Source organism: Natator depressus, chromosome 1 (assembly GCF_965152275.1).
Source record: "Natator depressus isolate rNatDep1 chromosome 1, rNatDep2.hap1, whole genome shotgun sequence".
NCBI lineage: Eukaryota > Metazoa > Chordata > Testudines > Cheloniidae > Natator > Natator depressus.
Genome location: NC_134234.1, coordinates 318,483,072 through 318,499,872, shown reverse-complemented (window position 1 = coordinate 318,499,872; position 16,801 = coordinate 318,483,072). Strand labels below are relative to the sequence as shown.

General features: G+C 41.3%; 1 protein-coding gene across 3 annotated transcripts in view; it reads left to right on the top strand.

The window, feature by feature from the left end:
• Nucleotides 1-16,801, top strand: part of CPNE8 (copine 8) — a 285,766-nt gene that overhangs the window by 50,156 nt on the left and 218,809 nt on the right. For all 3 annotated transcript variants that reach the window (XM_074942429.1, XM_074942430.1, XM_074942431.1), the window contains exon 4: nucleotides 4,720-4,823. In XM_074942429.1, the coding sequence (XP_074798530.1) occupies nucleotides 4,720-4,823 (104 nt within the window). The remainder of the gene's footprint in view (nucleotides 1-4,719; nucleotides 4,824-16,801) is intronic.

Here is a 16,801-nt window from a genome sequence, read left to right as displayed (position 1 = left end):
TCAAAATTACTTTGATAATTTAGAAAATTGGTCTGAAATCAGTAAGATGAAATTCAGTAAAAATAAATGCAAAGTACTATACTTAGGAAGCAAAGGAAGAAAAAATTAAAATGGTGAATAACTGGCTCGGCAGTAGTACTGCAGAAAAATAATCTGTGGATTATAGTGGGTTGTAAAACCAACAGTATGATATTGTTGCGAAAAAGTCATATGTCATTCTGAGATGTACTTACAGGAGTGTTGTATGTAAGACAAAGGAGGTAGTTGTTTTGCTCTACTCTGCAGTGGTGAGGCCTAAGCTGGAGTACTGTGTCCTGTTTTTGGCACCACACTTTAAAAAAGATGTGGACAAATTGGAGAGAGAGTCCAGAGATGAGCAACAAAACAAGAGGCTTAGAAAACATGACCTTAGAGCAGCAGTTCTCAAACTGTGGGTCAGTTCTCAAACTGTGGGTCAGAGTTGCGACGCCATTTTAATGGGGTCACCAGGGCTGGCTTAGAGTTGCTGGGGACTGGAGACGAAGCCCGAGCCCCACCACCGCCCAGGCCATAGCCCAAAGGCTTCAGCCCTGGGCGGCAGGGCTCGGTTACAGGCCCCCTGCCTGGGGCTGAACCCCTGGGGCTTTGGCTTTGACACCCCCGCCCCCGGGTGGGGAGGTGCAGCAGTAGGGCTCAGGCTTCAGTCCCCCCCTTCTGGGGTCATGTGGTAATTTTTGTTGTCAGAAGGGGGTTGTGGTGCAATGAAGTTTAAGAACCCCTGCCTTCGAGGAACAGTTGAAAGAACTGGGCGTGTTTATTCTAGAGAAGAGAATGTCTGGTTGGGGGGGGGGGGGTCATGATAAATCTTCAAATATATAGAAGGTTGGTATAAAGAGGACTGTGATTAGTTGCTTCTTTGAATAATGTCCCTATAGGTGCTCCACTCTGGGTGCACTTGCACCCCATGCTCCTTTGATCAGAGATTTTTGCATAGCAGTGTCCATTTGGCCCACATATCGCACAGTGCAAGCAAACTACGCTCAGTTCCTTCTCAACCACTCACCTGAGATGGAACCTTAGCAGTTGTCTGCACTAAGTTTTACCTCAACTGTGTCCCCTTAGCTCTTTTAGTAGTTAATTATAGTTGTTCTTAGTAGTAGTTTTAACTGTAGTAGTTTAAAAAGTTATTGGATTTTTTTTAGATAGTTACTCCTCCCTGGGAGTTTTTACTTTACTGGAAAGGCATGCCTGGTTTTCCTGGCTTCAAACATTGTCTGTCATGCCAGAAGGCAATCCCGGTACATCTGTTGCTTCGGGACTCTCATATTTCCCAAAAATGCAACTTCTGTCTGGTATTTAAAATGTAGAACCAGAAAAAACAGGAAGCTCAAACTTCAACTCCTCATGATGGAGAGCTCACTCTGCCTGGCCTCTGACCCTAGCCAGGGGACCAACCCCTGTTGGCTGGTCTTTGAATAAGTCGGCTGCCTCCACTGTCTCCAAACTGCACTCCTCAAGGATATCTAAGAGGAATACCCAAGATTCCTCTCATAAGACTCCCAAAGTCTGTCCCTCAATTCATCCAGATAGGGAATCTACCTCAAAAGGAAGTCACTGTCTCCGATGACTCCATCCCCTTCAGCACCCACTGCTCTCCAGTCTGGTACTTGCGAGACTGCTGGTTCCTCAGGTACTGAGGGCATGATCAAGCCTAAAGACTATGAAGTCCCAGGTTCTGAGAGGTCAGTTGGTACTGTCAATGGATCAAGGCAGCAAAAAGAGCACTGCCTCTTCTCACCCAGTACCGAAGATGCTCAATCGGGCTTCTTCTGGAGGTCTCCCCTCGGAGTGGTTGAGATTTATAGTACCGTCAACTCCCTCCGCCATTATCACTTTGGTGCAGGCCATGGATATGGTACTGACACTGCTCTTGGTACTGCAGGAGTTTCATTTTCCCCTAGACCTGGCTGTTTCCGAGACACCTGACTCAGTCATTGCTCAGTTCTGATCTGTTCTCTGTACCTAGGATCTCCAGATTCCCAGACACCTGGCTGGTACTGATGGTTGTACCTCAAATTTCTTCTGCTGCTCCACTGCTTCACAGTGACTTGGAAAAGGAGGATTCTGATAAAGATCTTATCTTCATCTCTCAAATATCTGTCTGAGGCTCTCCACTCCATTCCTATAGAGGCTCTTTTCCATAGATCTCTGAGGAAATTGATCTCAGTCATGAGAGATGTCCACAACCACCATCTTGCTGATACAAACACTCATGGATTCCTCCACCCATGTAATATTCACCAGCCCCTCAGCCATATTGGAAGTCGGGACACCTAGGTGGCCTGTCATCGGCAATTCTTTAGGGCTTCGAACACCATCTGTCAGAGGTAGACAACTTTCATCGCCCTCTCTCCAATAGACCAGAACCTCAGGAAGAAACCTTTTGAGGAAAAGGAAGCTAGGGCTGATAAAGAGATCTCTCCACTAGCCAGCATCTTTTCTCCATGCCTGGATGAAGTGGTCATGCCACTCCACCATCCCTGGCTGACTATTTTAAACAGTTCCAGGACCTTATCAAGATGGTCACAGATTCTTTGCAAATCCTTCTTCAGTAGGTTAAAGAATCACATCAGAAGCTGCTTGACATTCTTCATACAGCTTGATCTGCTCACATTGCCTTTCTTGTTGGCTTTTTCAGGGCCTCATTATCTGGCACACCTGGCCTCAATTTTACCCATGTTCGAGAGAACAGACAAAAAAAATACTATGTCCCCTCTAAGGACTCAGAATTTTTATTTTCTCATCCCTATCCTTAGTGGTCAAAGTGGTTAACGAACATGGAAGGCAGTACCATGCTAATGCTGTTCCCTATGGTAAAGATCATAAACACCTTGACCTATTGGGTACAAAATCATATTTGTCAGCAACTTTATAATTTAGAATCACCAACTACCAGGCATTAATGGCCAAGTACAACTATACAGATTATACCAAGCTGAACTCCCTTATTGAACATCTACCATTGGAACACAGAGAGCAATTCCAGGCAATTATTGCAAAGGCCAGCTGCTTGCCAGAACATCTCTTCAGACCTCCCTGGCTGCTGCCGCTGCTGCCACTCCTTTGATTTCTATGGTGGTAGTTATGAAGAGGGCCTCCTGGATTCAGATCTCAGGATTTCCAAAAGATATCCAGAATACAGTTGAAGACTTTCCTTTTGATGACACTAAACTGTTTGCTGACTGTACAGTTGAATTTCTGATGCATATTTCCATATAGCAATCCACACATCCCACAAAAGATTCCTATGTTTTACTGTCGTTCAGGCCCATTTTCAGTTCAGGTTGCTCCCTTTTGGCTTATGATCTGCCCCAAAGACCTTTTCAAAGGTCATCAGTAGTAGCAGCACACCTCCGCTAAATGATTGGCTTCCGAAAAGTTGCTTCCTGGACCTAACTTCACAGGCAACTTGTGAAGCCATAGATCTTTCTCAAATTGGGCCTACAACTGAATACTTCAAAAATCCTCCTTGACCCTTGGGCCTCTATACATACCTTTTGGTGAGCATTATGCAATAACTCATGATTTGGCTGTACTTTCTTCAGTACTGGACTTGACTTCGAAGCTCCCTCCTCCTTACTTTTACTTGATAGCCACCTGGAGTGGAGCACCATAGGGACACTACTCGAAGAAGAAGAAATGGTTACTTACACCAAGCAGTAACTATCGTTCTTCGAAATGTGTCCCCCTGGGGGTGCTCCGCCACCCGCCCTCATTCCCTTCTGCTTTGGAGTTCTCTGCTATGGAGCTTCATGGTAGAGAAGGAACTGAAGGCAGTTCACGCACTCAGTGCTTATATAACAGTACGGACCATGAGACTGAGTAATATGCATGTGCGGGCAGAATAGGTGCTGCTATGAGAAATCTATGATCAAAGGTGCAGAGTGCCTAAGTGCATTTGTAGTGGAGCATCCATAGGGACACCTCTCGAAGACTCAGTTACTGCACAGGGTGAGTATACACTTTCTCTCATGTCCATTGAGGGTAGGACAAGAAATCATCTGTTTAGTTGCAGCAAGGGTGATTTAAGTCCGATATTAGGAGAAACTTTATTACTATAAGGATAGTAAAACCCTGGAAGAGATTACTTAGGGAGGTTGTGCAATCCCTGTCCTTGGACGTTTTAAAGAACAAGTTAAACAAACACCTGTCAGTCCCCAGGAGGGTGGAGTGGAGGGAAGTGCGGGGAGGGGAGGGAAGGGGAGAACTATATGACCTCTTGAGGTCCCTTCCAGTCCTATCGTGCTATGAGTCTTTGATTTCTAGGAACTATAGTGTTTCAAATTGGGAAGAGTAAATATAACTAATGTTTATGGTGGGGAGTAGTTTTCCTAAGTTTGAGGGGAAAACTGTTTGTTTGTTTGTTTGTTTAGCTTTAATGTCTTGACTGAAGGAAGTGCTGTCTTTGGAAATTTCAGTCTATAAAATGGGGATGGGCACATGCTGCTGTTCATGCTGGAATGGGTGGACTTCTGGTAGTCTTTTCTTGCTTTCCTGGGTGTTTTCATGTGGACATGATCCTCTCCTTGCAAAATCGCTGTTCCAGGAGAGACCTTTGGTGCATCCTACTTCATGTCCCTTGCACGTTTCTGTTCCTGGATCTATATGCTGTGATATAGATATGTAACTTCTTATAATAGGATCTTATGCTTGCCATAAGCTATTACTTTTCTTTTACAGTTTGGAAGAACAGAAGTAATTGACAATACTTTAAATCCAGATTTTGTAAGAAAATTCATCATGGACTACTTCTTTGAAGAAAGAGAGAACCTGCGGTTTGATTTGTAAGTTAATCAACACACCTTTGATTCTAATGTCATTAGCACTGTGAAAATGCACTGATGTTTTGTCAAGGCAACCAGTGGTTTACTTGGGAAGAAGTGACATCTCCAATGTGAAGTAGATTAATTTAGATGAATGTGGTGATTTATATTTATCAAAATGGAATAATTATATAAAATGGTAAGCCACTAGGAGCGACTGTGAGGAATGAGTGGATGTCTAGTGGTTAAAAGTATTGCTTTGTTTTTTATAAAATCTTTTATAAGATCAGAGTTTTGAAAAACTTAAAAGTTCATTAAATTGTTATGAAAAGGCAAATGTACTTGTGGCATATTCGCAAACAAGGTGTGAAGCAAACACTCCAAGTGTAAATTATCACACATTAATTGCAGATCTAGGGTTTTTTTTAAATCAAAATAAGACATGACTCCACCCACAGTTACAAGTGTACATCTGATAATACTGGCTCAGCATTTTAAGTTGGAGATAATTATTTAAGAAGTGAGTGAAATTTGGCATTGTTCCGAATAATAGCCGCCTTCTGTCCTTCCTATTTTTTTTTCTGTAGTTTTTATCCTCCTACATATAATCTGAGGGTTAAGCCATTTACAGAATAAACACATCCAAGAAGATGTCTTCTTGTGCTACCTATAGGTACAAATTCTATGGGAAAGAATAGGGCCTTCTGATATTCTTGATGAACTAAGCCAGATGCTGTCTACATAGAAGTAGTAGTAATAATCCATAATAATAACTTCCTTTGTATACCTCGAAGTTCTTCATAAAGTGGGTGAGCATTATTATCTCTATTTTATAGATGGCAAAACATAGGGGGAGAGAGAGAGAATGAATTTGCCCAAGATCACATAGTAAATTAGTAGCAGAGCCAAATTTCAATTCCCTAGGTTTGATTCCCAATTCAGTATGCCATCTGTTGGGCCAGGCTGCTTCTACCTTGCTCACACTGGTGCCATACTGTCACATATGGGGACTTCGAAGAATCATGACTGATCCTGAGGATAATTAGACCTACACTGAAGGTGGTAGAAAGGTCATGGAAGATCAGTCAAAGGCTGGACGTGGAAATTATGTATTAGACAAGAAAAATTAACTTATTCCTTCAAAAACTCAGAGTATTTTAAAATATTACCTTTCCTGGACTTTGCTACTGAATATATTTGTCTATGAGATTAATAAAAAATATAATAAATAATACTCTGTGTGAATCCCAAAATATCTTGGGAGAAACTGTTGCAGATACTGATATATAAAATGCAGAAGATGATTCTAAATTTTGTCTAAATATGGCCTCTCTTTCTCTTCTATCTCCGAGCACAAATGTGAACAAAAGAAGGGATCTCATGAAGTGGAAGACTAGTAAAATTGCCTCATAATTTCAAAGACTATAAAGCTAATTGAATTTTAGTTTTTATTACTGTAAGAAATGTTAGGAGTTTTCTGTAGAAGACATGTATGATATAGAAGGAGCTGGTTGTGATCCCTATAGATTGCCTAACACTTTCTATTAAAAGTTTCTTGTGATCTTTTTATGAGACATACAAATGCTTCCACTATTTTCAGTAGCCTTTTGAAGTTCAGCAAGGAGAAAACCTTCAGTCTACAGAAATGTTTTTTTCTTTGCCCTATGAAATTCCATTCAGATTTAGTCATGTTATAAATGGTTAAAAATGCTGTACGCCTATTTTTGGCAGCATGCAAAATAATAATTGAACACAAACACTAAGATTTTGGCCCATGCCATAACCATCATAACAGAAGCTGAAGGAGCACATGCTGCAATGCTGAGCTGCTGTAAAGGTGTGGTGTGAAGAGCCAAGCTGGGCTGGACCTCAGCACCCCCATCCCTGATACACACCCACACACGCCAGACCTGGAAGAGAGATCTGTGTCCCATTTGCATCTCATGGAGGTAGAAGGAGAGAGATAATGAGCACCAAGTTGGGTTCCCCTTGACCACCCTCTTAATCAAGCATGTGGCACAAGCAGCTCATTCTGTGTGTCCCCCCTCCCCCCCCCCCCAGGATAATAGCACAGATAATAGTGTTCTGCTGCTGGCAGCTAATGTGCTTACTTGTGTAGCTCAAGTGGTAGCAGTTTGTGTTGAAGAATGAGTGTTCGGACCATAGTGTGTGTGTGTGTGTGTGAAATAATATAACTTGTTTTTACATTGTTTCCTTTTATTAAAAAAAAAAAAAGGAAATTACATACTAAGAAACTAAATTAAAAATGATTTAGTTTGCAAAGTCAAGCACATAAGAGTTAGGAAATGCCAAAATGACAGTTGTCTGTCCCACTTTATCAAAATGCATACATACAAGGTGGCAGAATTAATTTTAATTTACACAATAATATGCTGTTTTTTGTTCAACAGGACCTCTGATTCATTCAATTCATAAGTTAAATGCACAAGGAGGTAGAATTAAGGTGGGCCAGACAACAGTAAAACTGCCATTTCCTAAGTTTCGAATGCTTGACTTTGCAAACTAGATAACTTAATGGGTTTTTTTGTTTGTTTGTTTTTTTGTATGTCGCAAGATAGATAGTTTATCTATAGAATATCATCTATGGCTGTATCCGAATATATTGAATTGTTCATAAATTTGTAGTGTCAGTAAAGTTGTTGGATTTTAGGCATAGCAAATAATTTCCTGAGTGCATGTTTGCAGACATTTTGTGTAGCATCTTGTTCTCTGACAAGCTGAGGTAAATAAATTTAAAACTGTCATTGTAAATACTTTCTGTTCTGTTCTCTGTAGGTTTTCCTGTCCTAATCACTGTACTATCTGAGCACCTATGAGTTGTGAGTTAAGTGACATGACTGACATCTGTCGTGTGGTTGATTCTTTCTCTCCTCCTCTCCCTGGGGAGGGCGGGGAGTGTGCGTGTGCGCGATTTGGAGGGTTTTGGTTTGGTAGGATTTGTTTTTATTTTAATTCTGTTTATTCACAGACTATGTGCCTTATATTAGCAAATGCAAGGTTGAAGAAGCTCATCCTGCACTTGGAAAAGAAGTTAGTGAGATTTGTGATGATCCTTACTCCCTGTAAGAGTTCATTCTACAATCTTGAACTGGTACCCAACAATGGCCTGCCCAGTTGAGCTTTACCCTTGTGGTAGAAAGTTCCATGGTGCTTGAGGAGTGGAATTTTTCACTGTGGCTCTCATCTGAGAGCTTTAGGCAATCTTTCAGTTATTGTAGGCTGAAATCATTGAGCTTCTGTAAGATAAAGATAGAGACACTAGGCTTGACTTGCTATTCCTTTGGAAGCTGGTCTACGGATTTGAGGAGAGGTGAGGGGTGCTCCTGCTAGCCTATGTTGCTGAGGGTGTATGCTACAGTGATCTTTACTAGTTGCTGTTAGCTTCATGGCCAGCTATATTACATTGCATTGCGATAGTCCATCTGGGAGGTGATGAAAATGTATATAACTAAGGTCCCGCTGGATGGGATGGATTCTTCTAGCCAGTCAGAAATAATGGAAAGTGTTCCTCTCTGATGCTACTATGTGAAAGCTTAGCGTCCATGAAGAATCCAGTTCATAGTTCAGGAATACCCTGAATAGGTTAATACAGAAGTAATATACTTTCAACCAAAGGAGTCTTCACTGTGGCTGCAAACTCTTCAAAGTGCATTCCTCTGCCCATTGCATAACTTCAGTCTTGCTTGGGTTCAGTTTTAACCAGCTGTTTTGTTTGTCAAAGACCACTAGCAAGTGGAAAAACTATTGGAGTCACAACTAAGATTTCTGTTATTTATTTTTATTGTTGGTAAACTTAAAAAGATGGGAGCTCCAGCTCATGTCCCTGTAAAGAGTCAGGACAAATCTTTCTGGCAAGAATGCTGAGGGGCAGACATTTCTGGTGGGGCTATTAGGTAATGGACATTTCAGTTCCTATTATTTTAGCTGTAGTAGACAAACACAGCACATGTAATATAAGTTTTTAAAACTTCAGTCAATAAGTTAGCGTCTGCATTTACTATTTACATGACACTTTTTTTGTCCTTGGCAAGTGCAATTCCTCCTAGGGCTCCCTTTGGGGTTGTATCACTTTGCATCACCTCTCTTCCACAAACTTGTGTCTAAATAAGTACAATCTAGGCACGTCATTTGCCATATTGATGTGAAGACACTTTCGGAAGTCACTTTTCAGTTATTTTTCTTACATTTAGTTTAAAATGTTGATTTTAAAATATAACTGGTTACATTTTTTTAAACATTATATCTGATAGCCATTCAGAGGAAATTCAAAGTTCAGGCAGTTGCTCAGTCCTTAATATTTATCATTTTGTTCCTAAATATCATGGTCTCAGCTAAATGTAACAATTCTATTTTATTGGGCCTACAGTCCTGAATAAGAAAACTTTCAATTGCTCTGCAGGATGAATTCTTTCATTAAAAAGAACAGCAGTAAAAGAAATAAATCATTTCTACCATGCAGGACGGGTGGAATTTTAAGACTCCCGTACACTGGAAAAGAATGAAGTGTCAGATTTAACTCTGATTTTATTTTGCTGATTTGCAACACATCAGTAATTCTGTGTAGCTAATTTTTGTGTGAAAGGAAGTTTAAGGGTCTTACCTTTCTGCCCTTCTCTGAAGTACACAGATATAAATCCATTGCCAAAACTTGATCCTTATACAATGCGTCTAAAATTAAATATATTTAAGTGAGAAACTTCACAATATTTTGACATTTGATATGTTTTTCTTTAAAAAGAAATTCTATATAATTGCATATGCTGGGAAAATTATGTTGTTACACCAGTGTAAATCAGTAAATATACTGACTCCATTGCAGTTAGTCCTTTTAAAATTACACAGGTATAACTGAGGGCCAAAACCTGAGTTCATTGTCTGCCTCAAGTAACTGAGTTCAGGCTCCTGGCAGTGGAGCAGGGTGTGCATAGAAATCCTCCTCCTAAATGATGGAATAGCTGTAGAGCTTCACTAGGTTTAAGTCGCCACAGTTTCTGAAATGGCCACTTTGGGCCTAATACAGTCTCCAGCTGAATGGGGGACAAAAGAATCTTTGCAGCAGTAGATTCCCTGTCCCTTGCCAATACTGCTGCTAAGGGGCCCTTTATGGTCAGGAAATGAGGTTGGGTTTGCCCTTGCAAACAGTGTTTGCTTACAGTCTCTAATGGAGCAAAATGGAGAGCCTTACTTCCAATTTTTGAGTTAAAACGATCTTCTGTAGGCAATCTGGTTTACTCTGTAAAACATTTAATATATAAAATTTATGCTTTCATTTTACAGAAAGTAATATAACTCAATATAAATATCATTAACTTTATACATAACAAAATTAATGGAAGATGCACAGGATTAAATAAAATAACTGGTTTACAAAACTTTAAAGGTAACAAGGGAATTCAGGTGACTATATGAAAATAAATTCTTGATTGTCTTTGTATCACTCAGTACATTCCCATATAGCCCATAGAATCCTAATTAAATTCTCTCCTTTTCTGTGAAGAGCCTCAATTAAAGTAATTTTACGACCTCTGTTGGCAGGTTATTCAATTATTCAGCTGTCCAGTTTTATTCAATATCCTACAGTGGTTCCTATTAATTAGCCTAAAACTTTCCATTTTTAATTTTGGACTAGGGCTTCTAGTTGTACACACGTTGCCTGCTGGAATATTCTTGCCTTCCTATTTGTTAGTTTCTCACAGGCATTTCTAGCCAGTTAATATGACACCACTGAATCATTATTTCTTTATAGTAGAATGAACAAATTCAATTATTTTAACATACTGTTGGTTTAAGCTCTTCAGTGTTTTTGTTCCTTTAATAGCTGCTCTGGATTTTAGTAGTATTTTTACACTTAATTTCAAAACTCCATGTGCTGTCCCAACAAAAAAGAAAAGTTGACAATAAACTGGGGCTTCTGCAAGGACTCACATTCCATTGCTATTGGAAGTCCCTAAATGGGGAACAACTTGTTTTTATTTATTTATATTAGCATAGCACCTAGGCGCCCCAATCATAGACCAGGAACCCATTGTGCTGGTTGTCATACAAACCCAGAACAAAAAGACTATCCCTGGCCCAGATGGGCTGGGCACCTGGTCTTTGAGGTTTGAGAGGGGGTTTTCTTGATGTATCTTGCTCTTTTTACTGTGTTTTTTTTCTGTGTAACTGTTTATTTGCTAATTCGTAAAATTCAGCAATTATAGGCAGAGCTGATATAGAGTTAAGGTTGACTAGCACTTTCCATTAAAGATCCTGGTTTTAGTTGCTTGTAACTTTTAACTGTTTGGGGTGGAATTTTCCATGCTGGATGTCTGCCTTTTGTGGGAAGTTTCAGCTAAAACAGTTTAGCAGTTTCTCAGAAAGAGATCAGGAGAAAATTTTATTTAGCCTATGTTTTTTAAAAAAAATTCTTCCAACCCTTTTGCTGGGAAGCTCTAATGCCGCCATAATCTGGACCAGGGATTTGAAATATGTCAGGAGGGATGACCTTATATCAGGACTATGTGTTTTGCCTTCCCCATGAAAATCTCCCAAATTTGTCATAAAAACGGCAATTTACACATGCTCATTAGGGACTGATTGGAATCTTCAGAGAATTTTAGTAGCCAAATTCTATCTACTTTGGGCATCATATCATAGCTCCTACACGCACACCAGATTGCGCATGCACCATCCTCAAATTGCAACTGAGCATTCTCCATCTTGTGACTGAGTGGGTTTTTCCCTGAAATTGCTTCTCCTGGTAGCTTGTGGAGCCACGGTGGTGCTGGTCACAGGAACTGAGAGTAGGGATGTGGTCTCTCCTGTGCCTTTGCCTCCCATGCTGGTGCCCTGGCCACATGAAGTGGACAGAAGAAGCATCCCATTTGAAAGTAGAGGGATGCAAGAGAAAGGAGTTGTAGGAGCTAGAGAGTGGGAAGGGGACTGGAGCTGGTGAAAGGATGCACAGGATTAGGGGAACAGGAACCAGGTGATGGGTTGGATAAGAGAAGACGGTGACGGAGATGGCAACTAGGTAAGATGGATAGATAGGAGGGGAGGGGAGGCAGGAGCTGGAGCGGGGAGGGAGGATAGGAGCTGAGCGGGAAGGGGGCAGGAGCTGGTAAGTGTCTTGTAAGAAAAAAGTAATGTGATCATATAATTAAAGACTGTATCATAATGTGTGTGCACAAGGGGGACAAATTAAGGTTGTGTGGGCAACCTTACTTCTGGAATTTCCTAACTTATATGGCTAACTCTGCAATGTTAGCATTATTACATCCAAAAATAATGTTATGTTTGGATTATTTGGTTGTTCTGCCATGATAGTTGTTGATCAAACAGCGATGTAGGGCTGATGAGAAATTGGCGGTTTACTAGGCAAAAGGAATCCTTTTGCCTCTACCAAACAAAGCAGACATAATAGAGTGTAGTAACAATTGTGTTCTCTCCCTGATGGTGCATGTGACATTCTGCTCTACATAATTCAGAATCTCGTGAAGTGAATGTTTTAGCAGAACTAGCACCACAGCTAGTTGGTTTCAGAGAAGAAGGTATATGTGATCAAATTGCGAACATCCATCACATCACTGAAAAATGTAGGGAGTATAATCACCCATTGATCGTGTGATTCACTGACTATCCAGAAGTGTCAGTACAGTCTGACATAATATGACAGTCTTTGTAGGATTCTGGCAAACATGGGGATCCCAAAGCACCTCCTTGAACTCATCACAAGTCTCTACCATCTACAACAGACCACAGAGTGAATAGCAGCAGGTGACCTAAATTATTTTTCCAGTGGTCAGGGTTTGAGACAAAGGTATATCTGTCTCCAGGCCTTTTCAATGTTCATGCAGAAATTCACTATGAGACAAGGCCTGAAAGGATTTGTCCGACTAGAAAGAGCTGGGATTTCCATTGGTGGACACCTTTTTAATCAACTTCAGATACTCTGATATGGTGCTCTTTTCTACAACAACCAATGCAATGCAACAAATGTAGCCTGTAAAAGCAGTTCGTGAGGAATGTGGACTATCCCTGAATGAATGAAGCAAAAGTGAAAGGCATGCACGTTGACATGATTAACAAAAACAGGATGCAAGTGGACATTACAATCAATAGTCCAGTTGTAGAGGCAACAGGTGAATTCAGTTATCTGGAATTATACATATCCAACCATGGATGCTGTTCTAAAGAAATCAGAAGTAGAGTAGAGTCATGGCTTCCTTTACAAAAGTTTGGAAAAACAGTGGCATCTTGAAATGTATGAAGGTTCAGCTGGTGAAAAACTTAATTCTTCCATAGCAATTTATGGATGTGACTTGTGGAAAATTAATGCTACTCCATAAGAAGTCTGAAGCCTTTGAGAGGTGATACTGGTGAAGACTCTTGCGTATCTCTGGAATGGAAGAGAAGACGAATGCTTATGTTAAAATATTATGGGATAGAAGCAGACCCGTTGTCAGAAATCAACAGATGCAAACTTATTTACTTAAGTAGTACTGATAGTGAGTCATCAGTATTTCAGTGATGCTTAAATCTGAGTTAACCATACAGCTGGTTAATAAAATTGATCATATGCTACTTTATAATGACTATACCTTTAAACCTATAGTGTAGCATAATTGTTCATTGTCAATACTAGTTTAATAATAACTTTTTATTATTAGCTGTCTTGTATTGTTGCCTAGAGGCCCTAATCAGGAATTGGGAGCCCAAATGTGCTAGATGCCGAACAAACACATGGTCTCTGCTCCAAAGAACTCAGTCTAAGTAGATTAGACACTAAAACTAATGATCTTTTTTTACTGTGACTCTAAATCAAATTCATATTTAATCATTCCATTTTAAGGCGGCATGTTTGCAGTGCCTTGGTTTTGGAAGACATTTCATCATCTTGGTTATTCCTTGATAATGAACAAAGGTTTCATTATAATAAACCTCTATAAGATTGAGAATGGAAGAATAGAATTTCTGACAAAAGTGAAAATGATGTGGAATGAAAAGAGAGTTTTTGTAAAAGTTTTGGTTGCTAGAAATTATTCTGAATGTGTCATGATTCCTAATAAACTTTTCCTGAAAGGCATTTAATTCTAAAGTATTGGAAGTTTTACTTACTTTCTTATAATACATTTGTCATCTCTTTTTGGTATTAAACCAAAAAACTCCTAGTTTTGGCCATTTATACTTGCCAGAAAAAAACATTTTGAATAGTTAGCATGCATCTTTGGTAATCTCTTCACCTATCTTTTATGTAGCCTGTGCTGACAAGTGTTCAGCTACAAGTTGTGGCCAGTGAAGTAAATACCATCTAGGACTGTCAGACAGTTTGCTGGGTGACCTTAACGGGTCCAGGCGTGCACAGAAGGAACACCTTATCAGAGGAGTAGTCAGCATGCTAAAGCCACTTGGAACATTACCAACATAATTTAAGTCTGTTACCTGGAGTTTGAACATAGAAAAGCTATGATTACATGAGAATCTGAACACCACTTACAGCCATAAATCATATCAAAGGCACCTGCTAACCAACGATAGTAATGACTTCTCATATTTTATTGATGTACGGGTCTTGTTGAATGCCAAATAGTTAGGTCTTGTCTATGTTACACCGTTAGGTCTACACAAAGTAGCTTATGTTGACCTAGCTAAATTCATGGAGGATAGGTTCATCAATGCTTATTAGCCAGGATGGGCAGGGATGGTATCCCTAGCCTCTGTTTGCCAGAAGCTGGAAATTGGCGACAAGATGGATTACTTGATTACCTGTTCTGTTCATTCCCTCTGGGTCACATGGTATTGGCCGCTATCGGAAGACAGGATACTGGACTAGATGGACCTTTTGGTCCAACCCAGTATGGCAGTTCTTATGTTCTTGACTGTGGATGCTCTACACTTTTTTTACATTTTGGTCCCTCTGGCATAACTGCCCTGCTACTCTGACTTAATACCACATCCCCGAGCGGCATAGAATCAAGGTCAATTTAGTTAGGTCGACACAGTGTCAGTGTAGACACTGTGTTACTTATGTTGACTGTTACAGACTTCCAGGAGTTGCCCCATAATGCCCTACAATGATTGCTCTGGTCACTGTTGTGAACTCCGCTGCTCAGGGAACATGTAGACAGGAAGCGACCCCTCCCTGTAAAGCCCCATGAATTTTTGAAATTCCTTTTCCTGGTCTCTCAGCTTTGTGAGCAAACTTAGGAGCTCTCAACTGCTATATGCAACCGCCCAGCTGACCATGCCGGATACATGCTGCAGATGTGCTCCTGTCTGGAGTACACTGGAGGTGTTGGGTCTGTGGGTGAAGAGGCTTTGCAGGCACAGCTCCGATCCAGCTATAGAAACATTGATATCTATGAGCAGATTGCTTGGAGTATGAGGGCTACAACAGTGCTGTTGTAGTACAACAGTGCTGCATGAAAGCCAAGGAGCTGCAGCAGGTGTACCAGAAGGCCAGGGAGGCCAACAATTGATCTGATGTGGAGCTGCAGATCTGCTGCTTCTACAAAGAGCAGCAGCAGAGACTACTCCCTAAGAGTCCAATGGATGCTTTGGAGGAGCCGGAGTCACAAGCCCCTGCTGTGAATAGAGAGGAGAAGGAGGCGGATGAGGAAGAGGAATAGTAGGGGGGCAAGTGATCAGGGGATCCAGCAAGCCAGGACATATTTTTGACTCCACCGCAGTCCAGCAAGTCCCGAGGGTACAGCATGGGTGAGCCTGATGCAGGAGACGGAACCTCTGGTAAGTATGCAGTTTGCTTTGAAATTACAGGGATGGAACCCCCAAAATAGAAGAACAAAGCTGTTGGGTTTTTTTTTTTTTTGCTTGTGCTAGAAGAGCTAGTGAATCGACCAAGAGAGGTAGAGTTGCTATCTGCTTTTTATTCACCTCTAGGCAAGGGGGACCACACGGAGCAGTTTGTTTATGTGCACCAGGATGTCTCGTGAATCCTCCATAGAGAGATGAAACTTTCATGAAGTTATTCTGCAATCCTTTGCCAAAGGCATTTGGGGAGGGCTGCCTTATTTCTTCTGCCATGGTAGGACACTTTCCTACGCCACTCAGGGATTACTTCAGCAGGCACCATTGCAATACACAAGCCAGCAGCATACGGGCCTGGGTGGCATTGGGACATTGTCCTCTTTCTGCCTCTGTTACCCTCTGGAGTGAGATCAGCTAAAATCACCACCACCACCAGTGGAAAACAATGCCAGTATTCCATTCCATTGCCCTGTACACACACACATACTCATGCCTGTGAGTTTTTCCCCACTTGTGTTCCCAATGCCCCTCTTACTCCTGAGGGCCATACTCACCGTGGCTGGTGCTGTGACTGGTGCCGTGCTGTATCAATCCCAAGGAGAAGTGAGAATGTAGTGCTTACAACTTTCTGGGATCAAGGGGACTGAGTTCAGTATCCTAAGTTTCAGTTTCTGGTGTGAATAGACTGATAGTGGTACCTCTGTGTGCTATATTTGCAGCTGATGGTATTGTGGCCTTGAGGGTCTCTTGTGGAACATCTGCGTCAAATAAGGAGGAGAAAAAAAAGGACTCAGGATGACATGTTCCAGGAGATGCTGCAAGTCTGAGTTGCATCAGAGAATGAGACCAGGGCCTGGAGGATGATCCTTGCAGACAGCATGGAGAAAGAAAGGCCTGGGAGTCCAAGCAGGAAAAGGAGAGTGAGATGCACCAAGACCATAATGTGGGTTCTCAGGCAACAAACTGAGATTCTGTAGACTCTGGTAGACCTGTAGGTCCAAGAATCCCATGCTCGCCTTCCTCTGCAACCCAGGCACAACTCAAATGTGTGGACCTCCCTATCCGCCGCGCCTTCTCCCCCCCCCCCCAACATTCCGCATGGCATCAGTGGCTGCTCCTCTACTCCTACCACTTCATTCTGGGAGACATTAAAGACAATCACAGCTGCACATACACTGATCTATGAAAGACATGGTTGGCGTATGTGTACCTAAAATGGAAATGGCTGCTCT